Genomic DNA, 18693 nt, shown 5'->3' on the forward strand with positions numbered 1-18693 from the left:
TCGTCCATCTTTAACATGGACGTTGGCTGAATAAGGGTGACATTTTACACCGGAAGTCTTCGGCCGCTTTGCTGATGATTTGTATTCGAAATGTAAGCGATGGCGGAGTTTTAACGCGAGACTGAGGACGTTTTGATTACTAATCACAGTCGCCACTGTATGACACGGGTGCAGTGGACCACTTTGTAGAATCGCATTGTCATCGTTGAAACAGTGTATGGGGGATGACTTCGTCGTCTGAATAACATTAATTTAGTTTCGTTTTGCAGGATCGGTTTTCTACAGCGCGAGAAGGAAAAGATAATAGGATACGTAGAGCAGAGATGATGAATGTTTGTCGTCAATAACTTTAATTAAATCGCCGCTGAGTTTCTACTGTATAAAACATATAAAAGTAATTTTTCGCCACTTAAGTTGTCTTGGAATTGATAAATAATCCATCAACATTTCGCGATACGTGGCAAAACACCGATCCAGGCTCTTGCGTATGATAAAAGTCATAAATTGTTCTTCTGATAAAACAGATTTCTCTCTCTTCCATAAAATTCCATATGTGAAAATCCAGAGCAACTACATCATTAGCTTTCCAACTTTAACAGTAATTTGTTAGTGTTACCAGCTTTGTACATTTGAATGAAGAAACCTGTCTGGTAAAGTGAGCCCTACTCACTCCGATTCGGTTAACATAAAGTAACAAAACACTTAACGAGTCTCACGGAAAATACATGGACAAAAGTGACTCTTGCTCTGAGGGACGATGGCCTTCGGTGCATTACGGTCTGTGATCAGATGTTCGGTTCGTTTTAGAAGACATCACACATTCTCCCCGTGCTCAGTCGTTAAATGTAAAGGAACAAATGCAATTTCTGTACATCAGATACGTACACTTAATTCAAAACATAAGAAATAAAATATGATGAACATAGATTAGGTCTATATATCCAACTTACACTCCTGGAAATTGAAATAAGAACACCGTGAATTCATTGTCCCAGGAAGGGGAAACTTTATTGACACATTCCTGGGATCAGATACATCACATGATCACACTGACAGAACCACAAGCACATAGACACAGGCAACAGAGCATGCACAATGTCGGCACTAGTACAGTGTATATCCACCTTTCGCAGCAATGCAGGCTGCTATTCTCCCATGGAGACGATCGTAGAGATACTGGATGTAGTCCTGTGGAACGGCTTGCCATGCCATTTCCACCTGGCGCCTCAGTTGGACCAGCGTTCGTGCTGGACTTGCAGACCGCGTGAGACGACGCTTCATCCAGTCCCAAACATGCTCAATGGGGGACAGATCCGGAGATCTTGCTGGCCAGGGTAGTTGACTTACACCTTCTAGAGCACGTTGGGTGGCACGGGATACATGCGGACGTGCATTGTCCTGTTGGAACAGCAAGTTCCCTTGCCGGTCTAGGAATGGTAGAACGATGGGTTCGATGACGGTTTGGATGTACCGTGCACTATTCAGTGTCCCCTCGACGATCACCAGTGGTGTACGGCCAGTGTAGGAGATCGCTCCCCACACCATGATGCCGGGTGTTGGCCCTGTGTACCTCGGTCGTATGCAGTCCTGATTGTGGCGCTCACCTGCACGGAGCCAAACACGCATACGACCATCATTGGCACCAAGGCAGAAGCGACTCTCATCGCTGAAGACGACACGTCTCCATTCGTCCCTCCATTCACGCCTGTCGCGACACCACTGGAGGCGGGCTGCACGATGTTGGGGCGTGAGCGGAAGACGGCCTAACGGTGTGCAGGACCGTAGCCCAGCTTCATGGAGACGGTTGCGAATGGTCCTCGCCGATACCCCAGGAGCAACAGTGTCCCTAATTTGCTGGGAAGTGGCGGTGCGGTCCCCTCCGGCACTGCGTAGGATCCTACGGTCTTGGCGTGCATCCGTGCGTCGCTGCGGTCCGGTCCCAGGTCGACGGGCACGTGCACCTTCCGCCGACCACTGGCGACAACATCGATGTACTGTGGAGACCTCACGCCCCACGTGTTGAGCAATTCGGCGGTACGTCCACCCGGCCTCCCGCATGCCCACTATACGCCCTCGCTCAAAGTCCGTCAACTGCACATACGGTTCACGTCCACGCTGTCGCGGCTTGCTACCAGTGTTAAAAACTGCGATGGAGCTCCGTATGCCACGGCAAACTGGCTGACACTGACGGCGGCGGTGCACAAATGCTGCGCAGCTAGCTCCATTCGACGGCCAACACCGCGGTTCCTGGTGTGTCCGCTGTGCCGTGCGTGTGATCATTGCTTGTACAGCCCTCTCGCAGTGTCCGGAGCAAGTATGGTGGGTCTGACACACCGGTGTCAATGTGTTCTTTTTTTCATTTCCAGGAGTGTATATGTCCACGTAACATCAGACATTACCGCCTTTTATTGTTGGTACCGAGAATAGTGGAAATTAATGGGTTGGATAACCGTTGTATTTCTCGACAAACTGCTGATGTACTGTGTAAGGAGGAGCGCTGCATCATATCAGTCTTCGGACTAAATATAAAAAAAACACAAACAAAATTCTTAGAATGCATTTGCTAGACAGTGAATATTCAAGGAGTAGTGATGATTTAATCTAATGTAATTTCAAGTATTTATTACATTGCTATACTCGTACCTGGAACATTAAACTGGCATCAAAGAACAACCTGAATTCGATTCACTTAAACCTACATAACTATCAGTAGATAATTAAATAGCGTCTCTTCTACTTCACGAGGTAAATACCCGCTAGCTATTCAACCTATTCGGTTTTCGACTACACGAAGATGAGCAGTGCGCCGAGAGCACAGTTTGCAGGGCTAAGTGGAAAGTAACGTCAGATTGCAAGAGATAAATATCCACCTAGCAATCCTGCCGAATCGGTTTTCGACTACATGGAGATGAACAATGCGCCGAGAGCACAGTTTGTAGGGTAGAGCGGAAACTAATGTTAGATTGCAGTACGCGAGTATAGGTCAAACCGTAACATTGTGCAGTAACGTCAAAGTTGAAGTAAAACACGATAACAGTTTACCGATAGAGCGCATCGACCCAACCGACGTCAATTTTGGGTCTGCGCAGATACGGATCGTACATGTCGTGCACAGTGTGTGGCGTGACGAAATAATGCAATTTTCGCGTAGATTCCACGGCTGTGAACTATCACCAGCCATTTTCGCATGTTCTTGTAATCCTTTACAGGCTAGTCTCTGACACAAGGACAAGCTGATTTTATTCGTTTTTTAAATTTTATTTTAGTTAGTTATTTGCTGCCCTTTACGTGTACTATGTTATTTAGCATGTACCATAGATCCAATTTAGCACCATTTACATTTTTATCTTCACACTTCTCTGTTGCAAATGAAATAAGAAAATAAATTAAGAAGTAATATTGATAAAAATAGAAGCTGCTTTCAATAAGTAATCCCAATTCTGTTGAAAAAATGCAGAATTTGTTTTGGGGCATCATGGAACATTCCCGGTTCTGCCTCTGTAGTTCCATGAAGTTCCAATCTGTGGCAGTGCTATACACTATGAGATCAAAAGTATCCGGACAGCTGGCTGAAAATGACTTACAAGTTCGTGGCGCCCTCCATCTGTAATGCTGGAATTCAGTATGGTGTTGGCCAGCTCTTAGCCTTTATGACAGCTTCCACTCTCGCGGGCCTACGTTCAATCAGGTGCTGGAAGGTTTCTTGATGAATGGCAGTCCATTCTTCACGGAGTGCTGCACTGAGGAAATGTATCGATGTCGGTCGGTGAGGCCTTCCAAAAATCTGAAAGCTGTTGTATAGGATTCCGGTCGGGACTCTGTGCAAGCCAGTGTATTACAGGGATGTTATTGTCATGGAACCACTCCGCTATAGGCCGTGCATTATGAACAGACGCTCGATCGTGTTGACAGATGCAGTTGTCATCCCCGAATTGCTCTTCAACAGTGGGAAGCAAAAAGGTGCTTAAAACATCAATGTAGGCTTGTCTGTGATAGTGCCACGCAAAACAACAAGGGGTGCAAGCCACCTCCATGAAAAACACGACGACGCCATAACGCCACCGCCTCCGAATTTTACTGTTGGCACTACACACGCTGGCAGATGACGTTCACCGGGCATTCGTCATACCCACAGCCCGCCATCGGATCGCCACATTGTGTACCTTGATTCGTCACTCCGTACAATGTTTTCCCACTGCTCTCGTTTGGCATTTACCGGCTTGATGTGTGGCTTATGAGCAGCCGCTCGACCATGAAATCCACGTTTTCTCACCTCGTATCTAACTGTCATCGTACTTGCAGTGTTTACTGATGCAGTGTGGAATTCCTGTGTAATGGTCTGGATAGATGTCTGCTTATTACGCATTACGACTCTCTTCAACTGAGTGGCGGTCTGTCAGTCAAGAGACGAGGACGGCCTGTACGCTTTTGTGCTGTACGCGTCCCTTCACGTTTCCTCTTCACTATCGCATCGGAAACAATAGACCTAGGGATGTTTGGGATTGTGGAAATCTCGCGTACAGACGTATGACACAAGTGACACCCAATCACCTAAGCACCTTCGAAGTCCGAGAGTTCGGCGGAGAGCCCCATTCTGCTCTCTGAGGTCGCTGATATGGACTACCTGGCAGCAGGTTCAGCACAATGCACCTAATATGTAAGACGTATGTATTTGGAGGTGTCCGGATACTTTTGACACACAGTGTACTTCACCTTCAAAATGGCGCGTGTAACAGATGTGCGTTCCACGCAGAGAAGTCATTGAGTTTGTTTTGGCGGAAAACCAGAGCGTCGCAATTATTCATGGGCACTGGCAGAATGTATGTAGACCCGACAGTGAACAAAAGCACGGTGAGTTATTGTACGAGGCGTCTGCCATCACCGCAACATGGTCGTTCAAACCTTCCGATCTCTCATGGAGTGGCACCACACCACCTCCCTCCCGAAGAAATAGTTCAAGGACGCACCGTCAGTCGGTAAAGTCATGGCGATGCTTCATGGACTCTGAAAGCGTTATTCTGTTTTTTGTCGTCCCTCATGGTGCAACGATCAACTCGGAAGTGTATTGTACTACCATCAGCAAACTGAAGAAACTCCGTCAGAGGGTTCGTCACCACAAAAATTGAAACGAACTACAGCTTCATGACAACACAAGGCCTCAAAGAACCCTGAGTATCCGAGAGGAGCTCAGAAAACTCCATTGGACTGATTTTCCTCATTCCTCAACGGCCCGGATCTCGCACCGCAAACTCCCAGTCGTGTGACAAGCAAGACGTTGGCCTCGACGTCGACCAGTGCAGTGGTACCATGCGGGCATACAGGCCGTCCCAGTAAGGCGTTGTAAGGCCGCTGCAACTAGCGGAGATTACGTTGGAGAATAGGGTTTTGTAGCCAAAGGATTAGTGAATAAGAGTCCTTATTAAGACCAACCTGCTTTCAGAATAATGTGTTGCATCATTTATTGAACAACTCTCGTATAAGCTGGGAGAAGAATTTGAATGCATGCTAAGAATCCGTACATATGTATTACTTGGCAATAAACCTTTAAAATTAATAAGATCAGAAAAATAAACTGTGTTTCTGCTCATAAAATTACACATTTGCGGTACGGTCAAATTAAAAATAATGAAATTTTGGATTAATAGCATTAAATCAAAGAATTAATTTATTTAATTTGTACGGAAAGTGAAACAATGAAAATGGAAATCGAATGATAATAACAAATTCCTACCAATTATAGTGTGTTAATCACGAAAATCACAAGGACAATTCAAAATTAACTTGTTGTTGTTGTGGTATTCAGTCCTGAGACTGGTTTGATGCAGCTCTCCATGCTACTCTATCCTGTGCAAGCTTTTTCATCTCCCAGTACCTACTGCAACCTACATCCTTCTGAATCTGCTTAGTGTATTCATCTCTTGGTCTCCCTCTACGATTTTTACCCTCCACGCTGCCCTCCAATACTAAATTTGTGATCCCTTGATGCCTCAGAACATGTGCTACCAACCGATCCCTTCTTCTGGTCAAGTTGTGCCACAAACTTCTCTTCTCCCCAATCCTAATCAATACTTCCTCATTAGTTATGTGATCTACCCATCTAATCTTCAGCATTCTTCTGTAGCACCACCTTTCGAAAGCTTCTATTCTCTTCTTGTCCAAACTATTTATTGTCCATGTTTCACTTCCATACATGGCTACACTCCATACGAATACTTTCAGAAATGACTTCCTGACACTTAAATCAATACTGGATGTTAACAAATTTCTCTTCTTCAGAAACGCTTTCCTTGCCATTGCCAGCCTACATTTTATATCCTCTCTACTTCGACCATCATCAGTTATTTTGCTCCCCAAATAGCAAAACTCCTTTACTACTTTAAGTGCCTCATTTCCTAATCTAATTCCCTCAGCATCACCCGACTTAATTAGACTACATTCCATTAGCCTTGTTTTGCTTTTGTTGATGTTCATCTTATATCCTCCTTTCAAGACACTGTCCATTCCATTCAACTGCTCTTCCAAGTCCTTTGCTGTCTCTGACAGAATTACAATGTCATCGGCGAACCTCAAAGTTTTTATTTCTTCTCCATGAATTTTAATACCTACCCCGAATTTTTCTTTTGTTTCCTTTACTGCTTGCTCAATATACAGATTGAATAACATCGGGGAGAGGCTACAACCCTGCCTTACTCCCTTCCCAACCACTGCTTCCCTTTCATGTCCCTCGACTCTTATAACTGCCATCTGGTTTCTGTACAAATTGTAAATAGCCTTTCGCTCCCTGTATTTTACCCCTGCCACCTTCAGAATTTGAAAGAGAGTATTCCAGTCAACATTGTCAAAAGCTTTCTCTAAGTCTACAAATGCTAGAAACGTAGGTTTGCCTTTCCTTAATCTTTCTTCTAAGATAAGTCGTAAGGTCAGTATTGCCTCACGTGTTCCAACATTTCTACGGAATCCAAACTGATCTTCCCCGAGGTTGGCTTCTACTAGTTTTTCCATTCGTCTGTAAAGAATTCGTGTTAGTATTTTGCAGCTGTGACTTATTAAGCTGATAGTTCGGTAATTTTCACATCTGTCAACACCTGCTTTCTTTGGGATTGGAATTATTATATTCTTCTTGAAGTCTGAGGGTATTTCGCCTGTTTCATACATCTTGCTCACCAGGTGGTAGAGTTTTGTCAGGACTGGCTCTCCCACGGCCGTCAGTAGTTCCAATGGAATATTGTCTACTCCGGGGGCCTTCTTTCGACTCAGGTCTTTCAGTGCTCTGTCAAACTCTTCACGCAGTATCGTATCTCCCATTTCATCTTCATCTACATCCTCTTCCATTTCCATAATATTGTCCTCAAGTACATCGCCCTTGTATAGACCCTCTATATACTCCTTCCACCTTTCTGCTTTCCCTTCTTTGCTTAGAACTGGGTTTCCATCTGAGCTCTTGATACTCATACAAGTCGTTCTCTTATCTCCAAAGGTGTCTTTAATTTTCCTGTAGGCGGTATCTATCTTACCCCTAGTGAGATAGGCCTCTACATCCTTACATTTGTCCTCTAGCCATCCTTGCTTAGCCATTTTGCACTTCCTGTCGATCTCATTTTTGAGACGTTTGTATTCCTTTTTGCCTGTTTCACTTACTGCATTTTTATATTTTCTCCTTTCATCAATTAAATTCAATATTTCTTCTGTTACCCAAGGACTTCTACTAGCCCTCGTCTTTTTACCTACTTGATCCTCTGCTGCCTTCACTACTTCATCCCTCAAAGCTACCCATTCTTCTTCTACTGTATTTATTTCCCCCATTCCTGTCAATTGCTCCCTTATGCTCTCCCTGAATCTCTGTACAACCTCTGGTTGTTTTAGTTTATCCAGGTCCCATCTCCTTAAATTCCCACCTTTTTGCAGTTTCTTCAGTTTTAATCTACAGGTCATAACCAATAGATTGTGGTCAGAGTCCACATCTGCCCCTGGAAATGTCTTACAATTTAAAACCTGGTTCCTAAATCTCTGTCTTACCATTATACAATCTATCTGATACCTTTTAGTATCTCCAGGGTTCTTCCATGTATACAACCTTCTTTCATGATTCTTAAACCAAGTGTTAGTTATGATTATGTTGTGCTCTGTGCAAAATTCTACCAGGCGGCTTCCTCTTTCATTTCTGTCCCCCAATCCATATTCACCTACTATGTTTCCTTCTCTCCCTTTTCCTACACTCGAATTCCAGTCACCCATGACTATTAAATTTTCGTCTCCCTTCACAATCTGAATAATTTCTTTTATTTCATCATACATTTCTTCAATTTCTTCGTCATCTGCAGAGCTAGTTGGCATATAAACTTGTACTACTGTAGTAGGTGTGGGCTTCGTATCTATCTTGGCCACAATAATGCGTTCACTATGCTGTTTGTAGTAGCTTACCCGCATTCCTATTTTCCTATTCATTATTAAACCTACTCCTGCATTACCCCTATTTGATTTTGTGTTTATAACCCTGTAGTCACCTGACCAGAAGTCTTGTTCCTCCTGCCACCGAACTTCACTAATTCCCACTATATCTAACTTCAACCTATCCATTTCCCTTTTTAAATTCTCTAACCTACCTGCCCGATTAAGGGATCTGACATTCCACGCTCCGATCCGTAGAATGCCAGTTTTCTTTCTCCTGATAACGACATCCTCTTGAGTAGTCCCCGCCCGGAGATCCGAATGGGGGATTATTTTACCTCCGGAATATTTTACCCAAGAGGACGCCATCATCATGTAATCATACAGTAAAGCTGCATGCTTTTACTATTAACTATAGCTTTCATTTCACACTGTTTTATTACGGCGATATAATTACACACGGATTTTTATGTTAAATTTAAAATCAAATATTATAATGGTTTGTCAAAGTCATAACAACTAGTAACAATGGATTATATTATTGTCCCTGGTCTTACTTGTAGGCAATATTTTGGATATAAACATTTTGATACCAATTTTAGTGATTTTTTTGTCTCCCTCCTCTTCAACTTCAGTGACTTTATTAATTCATGTAATAATGTCTGCACATTCAGAATGAGATTTTCACTCTGCAGTGGAGTGTGCGCTGATATGAAGGTTCCTGCCACATTAAAACTGTGTGCCGGACCGAGACTCGAATTCTGGACCTCAGCCTTTCGCGAGCAAGTGCTCTACCATCTGAACTACCCAAGCACGACTCACGCCCCGTCCTCACAGCTTCACTTCTGCCAGTACCTATTCTCCTACCTTCCAGACTTTACAGAAGCTCTTCCAGTTCGCAGAAGAGCTTCTGTAAAGTTTGGAAGGTAGGGGACGAGGTACTGGCAGAAGTGAACCGGTGTAACCACTGCGGCAAGGCCGTTGCCTCGTTCTGCTACAGACACCTTTAAAAATTGTAGTTTCCGTATTTATTCAATCGAAAATACATTTATTTAAAACGACGTACTAACTAGCAATCTCATGAAGAACTGCTTCTAACCTAAGCGTAGTGGTAGTAGCCCTCACACCGAACAGCTGTGTGTTACTTCTCCCCATCTGCTTGAAATGTAAGGTTACAGTACGACACCCAGTCTGATTCAGCATGAATGTAAGCAGTGACAGCGACTGTTTGTTTTTAAAATATAGACGTAATACCGTACCTTCGTTACTTTGAATTATAGGGTTGCCACTATCAAATCAAACCAGTTACTTTCAGTTAATGAACATATGGGCCTACAACCTTCGACTACACTCCTAAGTTTTTAGAGCTGTGATTTAAATCAGTATTCGTGCACTTGGGCCATTTAAAAAATTTAACTCAAGTCCTGCTTAAAAACGTGTCTAGAACTCGTCACGGATGTCTAGCCTCTTTGATCAATTTCTCTTTTCTCTCTCATTGTTTTAGAGCCCGCGTATGGTGAGTAGACAGGGGAAACCACATCCAGGTTAGTGCTGTTAGTGTATTGATGTTTGCATCAGATTTGAGTGTGACTGTGGCCTCACGGTTTCAGGTTCGACTGCGGCTCCGGCCTGGGTGTGGTGCGGTCTGAGGAGACGGTGCAGCTGAACCAGTGGAACCGCGTGACGCTGTACAGGCACCGCTGGGACGCCTGGCTGCAGCTGAACAAGGGCCGCAGGGTCGAGGGCCGCTCCAAGGTGAGAGGCCACGCGTGTCGCACGTGGCGCTCACGTGTAGTGCTTGTAACAGTAGTGGCACGTCAGTGATGACGGTTGTGGCAGCTGGATAGCATACCGAGCCCGTGACCTGGGTTTTATGATACTGCCAATTTACCACTATCCTTCTTGCTATGCTATGTTAGAAGTTCCCTCCAAGGAAATGATTGTTTTAACAATAACCGTGCTACATTCGAGGAGCATATTAAGTGACTGCATGTCATGGTATTAAATACTCTAGAAGAGGGGTGTCCAACCTGTGGCCCGCATGCAGCCAAAAGCAAGTATAATGTGGCCCAAGAAGTGAGCCTCTGTCACACGACCGGTAAGAAATAAATAAATAAATAAATAAACATAAAATACTGTTTAATAAATTTATGATAAACTGAATATTTTCAGTAGAACGAAAAACCGGTCCAAGTTGCAAATTTTTACTTTTTATTCATTCGATGACTATTTTCGGGCATAGACCCATTTTGAAACCATCATAACAAATTGGAAAATGGCGTTTCCGAAGAGGTCAAAAAAATGTTCAGATGTGTGTGAAATCTTATGGGACTTAACTGCTAAGGTCATCAGTCCCTAAGCTTACACACTACTTAACCTAAACTATCGTAAGGACAAACACACACACCCATTCCCGAGGGAGGACTCGAACCTCCGCCGGGATCAGAAGCACAGTCCACGACTGCAGCGCCTCAGATCGCTCGGCTAATAGAGGTCAAAAACGTTCAATGAACATTTGTAGTTATCTGTATGAACTGTAAATGTTCATTGCATATTTTTTACATATTTGAAAATGGCATTTTCGATTTTGTTACCATTATTTGAAAATGGATATCGGCCCGAAACTGGTCATCGAATGAATAAAAGGTAAAAATTAGCAACTTGGACCGGTTTTTCGTTCTACTGATTAACATACGTTGCTGACCCCAAGCTACTCCAGCATGCTAGAAGTTCGTAAATACTGTCAGTATGAGACAATGGCCACACGACTCTTGTCTGTTATTCGTTCGTCTCGTTCTTGAGATGCCGCCCGTGGTATACTGAAATCCCTAAAGCCTCGTCCATATAACCGGAAAATCCGTCAGGTGCTACGGTCTGTTATTTAAGGCTACTTCGTTTGCTACTGCGAAGCTTGAGATTTAGAGTCGTATAATGATATTAATTTATGGAAATACAAGGAAATCCTCTATTATTTCCTTTCACTTGTTGTAAATAATCCTTCCGTAAATGAGTTCACTATGCAACCCCTCCCCCCCCCCCCCCTCCCCAGCACTTTTTCTTTTTTCGCTCTTTGCTCACCGACTATTGTTAGTGTTGAATATATTTTAGTGCGGTCCAGCAGTATACTCATCATCTTCCAGTTCAGCAAAGGTGAGTTGAAAGGTTGGACACCACTGCTCTATAGGAATCTTCATTATACGAATGTATGGTTTCACGGTAGTAGTAATAATAATAATAATAATGAGCGTATAGCATTGGTGGCCGTGAGACCCCTCGCGGGGCTGTTCGGCCGCCGCTCCACAAGTTCTTTAACGCCACTATGGCGACTTGCAAGTGAATGAGGATGAAATACACACAACACCCAGTCATCTCGAGGCAGAGAAAATCGGTGGCCCCGCCGGGAATCGAACCCGGGACCCCGTGCGCAAGAAGCGAGAACGCTACAGCAAGACCACGAGCCGCGGACGGTTTCACGCTGTTATATAATGATAAAATTTTGTACGGCTTCCAGCCACGTCAAGTGGTTATATGTCAAAGTGCCTCCTACTGAATACTTCTTGGCCGTTGTCAAATGGCGAATGTCGTGTGATCGCTGCAGCAGTCATTATAGCGCTGCTATAATGGCTTCATTGGCGCCCAGTCTAGCGCCATACATGGTAATGGTTTCGTTGACCACCCGCCGAGCCCACTACAGCTTCCCGATGGACGACTCCCACGCTCTGCTTACCTGTAGGCATCCGTCTTTATGGGGGATGTTATCAGAAATTTTTATCTCGACTGCCTTTTTTGTATATTCATATCACAGAATCCATTATTGTATTTCATTATAGATGTCTCAAGGAATGCAGTCGGTGTCCGTTTTCCGGATCGTGTTCTGAGGACACCGTAGGCAGCAATATTTGTCGTATTTTACAGGGCGCTATCCATTACTACGCACATTCAGCGCGACATAAAACTTCGCGCGTTCGGTATCCCGACAAATCAGCGGTAGCAGAAGATCCTCTGGAAAACAGACAACGAATTGTATGCGACGAGGTATCTAATATTGAACAGAGTTACGGATTTTGCAAAAGCGTTACGAAAGAAGCTATCTCAGCTAGGTGTCTGCAGCCAAGCACAGCTTGGGGCCCGGCCTTTCGAAAGTTGAAGCGGGTTCGGTGGGTTGGCAACAGAAACATTACCACATATGGTGCTGGAGTGGGCACCAGTGACGTCACTGATGGTAGTAGGCTCGTGGCCTACGAGAAATACAGGCCGCGGCGCGTACGTCACGAAGGTAGGCTCGTGCTCGATCGCTCGCTCAACTCATCAGACTAACTACGTTTCTACACTTGTTAGTTCGTAATCTGGTGTTTATGTACAAACGAGAGCTCCACGGAATCCTCTATTATGGAATCTTACTGTTATTAGTCCTACAATGATCGGAAGTCCATAGGCCTCCTTATAATTTGTTACGGCTATACTGGTTCAAAATTGTTCAAATTGCTCTGAGCACTATGGGACTTAACTTCTGAGGTCATCAGTCACCTAGAACTTAGAACTACTTAAACCTAACTAACCTAAGCAGTCACGCGGTTCCCGACTGAAGCGCCTAGAACCTAACGGCCACACATGGCCAACCACCTTTAACTTCAGAAGAAGTTGATGATATATCCCTACAAGGAAAGCTTAAGAAATATTCTTGTTTGTGTGTGAAATGGATGGACAAAAGAAAAACAAAGCTAAGGAGCAGTATTTGACATCTACAGTTGTCTTTAGAATACATGCGAATGTAACACTGAAATTCACTTTTTAAGACTGGCTTAATGTGTAATAGGACATAAACGGATTTTCTTAGGGTTATGCCGGCCGGAGTGGCCGAGCGGTTCTAGGCCCTGCAGTCTGGAGCCGAGCGACTGCTACGGTCGCAGGTTCGAATCCTGCCTCGGGCGTGGATGTGTGTGATTTCCTTAGGTTAGTTAGGTTTAATTAGTTCTAAGTTCTAGGCGACTGATGACCTCAGAAGTTAAGTCGCATAGTGCTCAGAGTCATTTTGGTAGGGTTATGGGAAAAACTAGAGGAAACATTTAGTAAGTGTCTTCGCCGCTATTAAATTGAAAGCAGTAGAAATACTGCTTATTTTTCTCTGGAGGACAGGAGAACCTTCCTGCAATGTTATGCAGCAAAGACAATCCATTAAGAATGATCATTGTTGAAGTGTAAATGACTCATAAATATTCGTCATCTCCCTACTCAACATACTTCTTTCTTCCCGTTTAAGGTGGGTAGGACGTCAAACGGGCTGACTTGGAGCAGGAGAGGCACCACAGGACATTTCAATTTCCACTGTCTATACTTCTACAAATAAATTTATAAAACTTCGTCAGCATGACCAGGAAGAATTCAGAAGTCACACTCTTAGCAGTAGAAGTTGTAAAACATAACGAAATAATTTTTTTTTACATGTGAAATTTCATCATATTTTTCAGTTACTAATGGCAGCATTTGTTGCTATAGGTACAGTTTTCTTCATAAATAAGAGAGATACTTCGATGAATTTTGCACAACACACAAACCATACTTAAAGGTGTATGAAACTCTAGAATTTTCCAAATCTATTAAAAACTGTGGTAAAAATTGCGGTAATTAACTCCAAAATTTGTGTTTTTTCTAAACATGAGGTTTAAAATAGAACAGTTCATTCGTTTTTTCATAAATTAAATAATTTCTAGAGTTTCATGCCCCTGTAAGTACGGTGTGTATGCTGTGCAAAATTCATCGAAGAATCTCTCTAACTTATGAAGAAAAGTGTACCTATAGCAACAAATGCAGCCATTAGTAAGTGAAAAAAATGATGAAATTTCACACGTAAAAAATTTATTTTGTTATGTTTTCGAACTTCCACTGGAATGAGTGTGAATCTTGAATCCTTCCTGGTGATGCTGACAAAGTTTAATGAATTTATTTGTAAAAATATGAACACTGGAAATTAAAATGTCCTGTGATGCCTCTCCTGCTCCAAGTCGGCCTGTTTGACGTCCTACCCCGCCCCCCCCCCCCCCTTAATAAAAGTAAAAATTACAAAACCTAAGACAAATCATGTTTCTGTTTCCCGGTTACAAATACAACAGATTTCTCAGCGAAAATGTTTCTCCTTGTAACGTGTGAAGGCTAGTGAAACACATAGTATGAAAATCCCTCGTTTAGTTTCGTCGCTTGAGTGCCTGCTTCGTTCATTTCCTGGTAGCCTCCTACATCAGTATCGGAGATGCCGCTTCGTAAAGTTCTCGTCGGGAACACCTCTTCGTCCAATTAACTCTGCTTTACTTGGACGAGACCCTACTCCGTTTCCTCCGACGGGCCCCCAGCTCGTTCGTCCTTCCCTGTGCTGATACTTGAGATAAGAGAGCGCATTAGCCGAAAACTTCGACTCACTCGTCACTTAATGCCGTCCTGCGCCACTACGTTTGAAGGGCATCGTACCAGCGAAATGAATTTGTTGCGTGTAGCACCCTGTTTGCAGAAAGCAGTCGGATAGGCGACAAAACACTTTCGAACTTCCGAAATTTTCTTCGCCCTCATCGTTCGGATCTACAGTTGTCGCCAAAGGTACTGAAGTGGTCTTTGAACAAAGTCAGTAGCCGATAAAGCATGCGAGTATAATAATGAATGATGGGATTCAAAACTCACGTATTTACCAAGACGAGGCTACACTCCACAAAACGCCTCACTTTATGAACCTTCTAAATCACCATACGCACGAAACCTGCGTCGCACATCAGAGGCAATGGAGAACAGACAAGGCGAATATTGACGACATTCCATCTGCGTTGTCAAAATGGAAAATCCGTTACACCGTAATCCTCGCTACCGAGCCTTCTTTCAGATTATGCACTCAATCCATGTCAACTAAATATGTGAAATCCTTATTGTTCATTTGTGTGTCCACTTTCCATTGTACCACTAAATGTTACGGGGCCGGTTTTTCTGGAATTTTTCCAGTTACTGTATCTGTTCTTTTGGCTGTATCCTGCCGCCACTTTAGACTATAATGAACTCAGGTATTCGACCTTTCTTCTCCTCGCCTTTCATTAAGCATGCAACATCATCTACGTTGTTGCTCATCTTGGGTGTTTCTGGTTTTCAAAGAGTATTTTAGTTGTCTTAAGCTTACACAAATATTACAGATTAATAGTGATGTTATCACTTATATCCCCATGCGCTGTAGATCAACATCGGCATTGTAATCTCTTCTGAAAGTTTTCTCATATCAGTTGCTTTCGTCTCAACTTTAATAAAAGACGTTTACATTTTCCACTTTGGTTGTACAGCAATACGATTACAGTCATTTACCTCACGCGATCAGCTGATGTCGGTGATGTCCAGTTGTCAAGTGCTTTTGAGTTATCACATTTTTTGTGTATGCACAGGGGTGACAGCGTCGCGAAACGTAACTGTCATCACAAAATACTGTACTCCTATGCTAGCCGACAGTGGTTCGACAGCAAGCCTGGGGAGCTGGACACCGTACAAGGGAAAGAAATTCGACGAGCGAGTCAGTCTACGGGGTGAGCCAGCACGGCCAGCGCCGGCGACGGAAGAAGCTAAGCACGCGGCGGAGGGAGTTCTATGCGTCCATCTAGACGTCCGCTGGCGCGGATACTAAACAGCTGAAAATGGCACATCGCTGAAATCAGATTATCGTGTGAAGTAAATAAGGGTATTCGTAATCCAGCTGAGGTGAAAAATGGAAATGTCTTTTAATTTCTTCTACTTCTGTATGTGTCTCACTTGTCCAATTAATAGTTAAAAATACTTTTTTAAATACCGGTAGATTCTTTTAAGAACTGTACAGTCCGCTTGTAGCTGCTAATTCCTGTTTATTGTGGGATCAACTGAGTCGCACCTTTATGTTAGAGACCGTTAAGTGATAGAAATTGTAGCGCCTACTATGAAGGAAATAGAAAAGTACTCACTTTAACTGGATTACTTGAAGCCGTTAAGCCAATACGATCGCTCAAGGCACACCTTAGAATCATCAAATGCCATGGATGTTGTATGATCCATCAGTAACTTAGGGAATCGCAGGTCATCACTGAGGGAGATACTAACTTTGACCAGAAAAATAGGGCCGTTGAGCGGAAGAACACGAAATTGAGTCGAACTGTTGATAGTTCGCAAAAAAAGAGCTATCTCAGTGTGACCTGTTCCTGTCTAAGATTATTAACGAATATTTCAACATCCATTGCATCTGATGATGTCAGAATATGTTCCTTATAAGAGGACTATTCGGAAAGTAAGATCCGACTGATCGCGAAATGGAAAGGACAGTGAAAATCCGACGAAACTTTGTATAGGCGGGTAGTGTCTGTAGTATGCCTGTCGATCACGTCACCTCTCGCCTTTCAGTTCTGAGTATACAGTTAACATGTAAACATGTCTAGAGCAATAGTGTCTCCCGACAAGCATGGGTGTCCGCTGAGAGATTTCGCCTGATTTCATGCCACCCTGCATAACGTACTTGTCATGCGTTTCCTTCTTCATGACTATTCTCGTCCGCGTACCGCGAGAGCAATGAGGACGCTCCTGCAGCGTTTCCGACGGAAAGTGTTTGGTTACACACCGGACAGCGCGGACTTGGTTCCCTCTGGTGTCCACCTCTGCTCACATGAACCGCTAATCATGAGAACAGCATTTTGCCACAGACAGGAATAGCAAACCGCGTATAGAAGTGACGGAAAGCACAGATGGCAGCCTTCTGTGACGAGGGTATTGGAAAGTAGGGACAATGCTACAACAAATTTGTCGTCTGCAGCTCGTGGTCGTGCGGTAGCGTTCTCGCTTCCCACGCCCGGGTTCCCGGGTTCGATTCCCGGCGGGGTTAGGGATTTTCTCTGCCTCGTGATGACTGGGTGTTGTGTGCTGTCCTTAGGTTAGTTAGGTTTAAGTAGTTCTAAGTTCTAGGGGACTGATGACCATAGATGTTAAGTCCCATAGTGCTCAGAGCCATTTGAACCATTTGAACAAATTTGTCAGTCGGAGAGGCGACCTTGTAGAGAAGTAGTTGGAAGGAGTAGCAAACTGTTGCAAATAAAACATTTCTGTCTTTCACTGTGGATTCCATTTCGTTCCTGATCGGACCTTACTTTCCACATAGCCTTCGTAGAACGCTGGAAGACTGTAGTAGTTTAATGACTTACTGTAATCCAGCTAAGTGAGTATTTTTCCGTCTGCTACGCAGTAGACACTTTCACTAAACGGTATCTAATTCGGGAGTTCAGTAGCGCTCGAAAGTATTTTGACGTATACAGGGTTATTACAAATGGTTCAAATGGCTCTGAGCACTATGGGACTCAACTGCTGTGGTCATAAGTCCTCTAGAACTTAGAACTACTTAAACCTAACTAACCTAAGGACATCACACACATCCATGCCCGAGGCAGGATTCGAACCTGCGACCGTAGTGGTCGTGCGGTTCCAGACTGTAGCGCCTTTAACCGCTCGGCCACTCCGGCCGGCTGGTTATTACAAACGATTGAAGCGATTTCACAGCTCTACAATAACTTTATTATTTGAGATATTTTCACAATGCTTTGCACACACATACAAAACCTCAAAAAGTTTTTTTAGTCATTCACAAATGTTCGATATGTGCCCCTTTAGTGATTCGGCAGACATCAAGCCGATAATCAAGTTTCTCCCACATTCGGCGCAGCATGTCCCCATCAATGAGTTCGAAAGCATCGTTGATGCGAGCTCGCAGTTCTTTCTTGGTAGAGGAGGTTTAAACGCTGAATCTTTAACATAACCACACAGAAAGAAATCGCATGGGGTTAAGTCGGGAGAGCGTGGAGGCCATGACATGAATTGCTGATCATGATCTCCACCACGACCGATCCATCGGTTTTCCAATCTCCTGTTTAAGAAATGCCGAACATCATGATGGAAGTACGGTGGAGCACCATCCTGTTGAAAGATGAAGTCGACGCTGTCGGTCTCCAGTTGTGGCATCAGCCAATTTTCCAGCATGTCCAGATACACGTGTCCTGTAACGTTTTTTTCGCAGAAGAAAAAGGGGCCGTAAACTTCAAACCGTGAGATTGCACAAAACACGTTAACTTTTGGTGAATTGCGAATTTGCTGCACGAATGCGTGAGGATTCTCTACCGCCCAGATTCGCACATTGTGTTTGTTCACTTCACCGTTAAGAAAAAATGTTGCTTCATCACTGAAAACAAGTTTCGCACTGAACGCATCCTCTTCCATGAGCTGTTGCAACCGCGCCGAAAATTCAAAGCGTTTGACTTTGTCATCGGGTGTCAGGGC

General features: G+C 43.8%; 1 protein-coding gene across 1 annotated transcript in view; it reads left to right on the top strand.

Moving 5' to 3' along the window:
- LOC126485035 (pikachurin-like) overlaps window positions 1-18693 on the top strand; it is a 779910-nt gene that overhangs the window by 550568 nt on the left and 210649 nt on the right. The window contains exon 8 of the mRNA XM_050108640.1: window positions 9999-10143. Coding sequence (XP_049964597.1) covers window positions 9999-10143 — 145 coding nt within the window. The remainder of the gene's footprint in view (window positions 1-9998; window positions 10144-18693) is intronic.

This window comes from Schistocerca serialis, chromosome 6 (assembly GCF_023864345.2).
Source record: "Schistocerca serialis cubense isolate TAMUIC-IGC-003099 chromosome 6, iqSchSeri2.2, whole genome shotgun sequence".
Lineage (NCBI taxonomy): Eukaryota > Metazoa > Arthropoda > Insecta > Orthoptera > Acrididae > Schistocerca > Schistocerca serialis.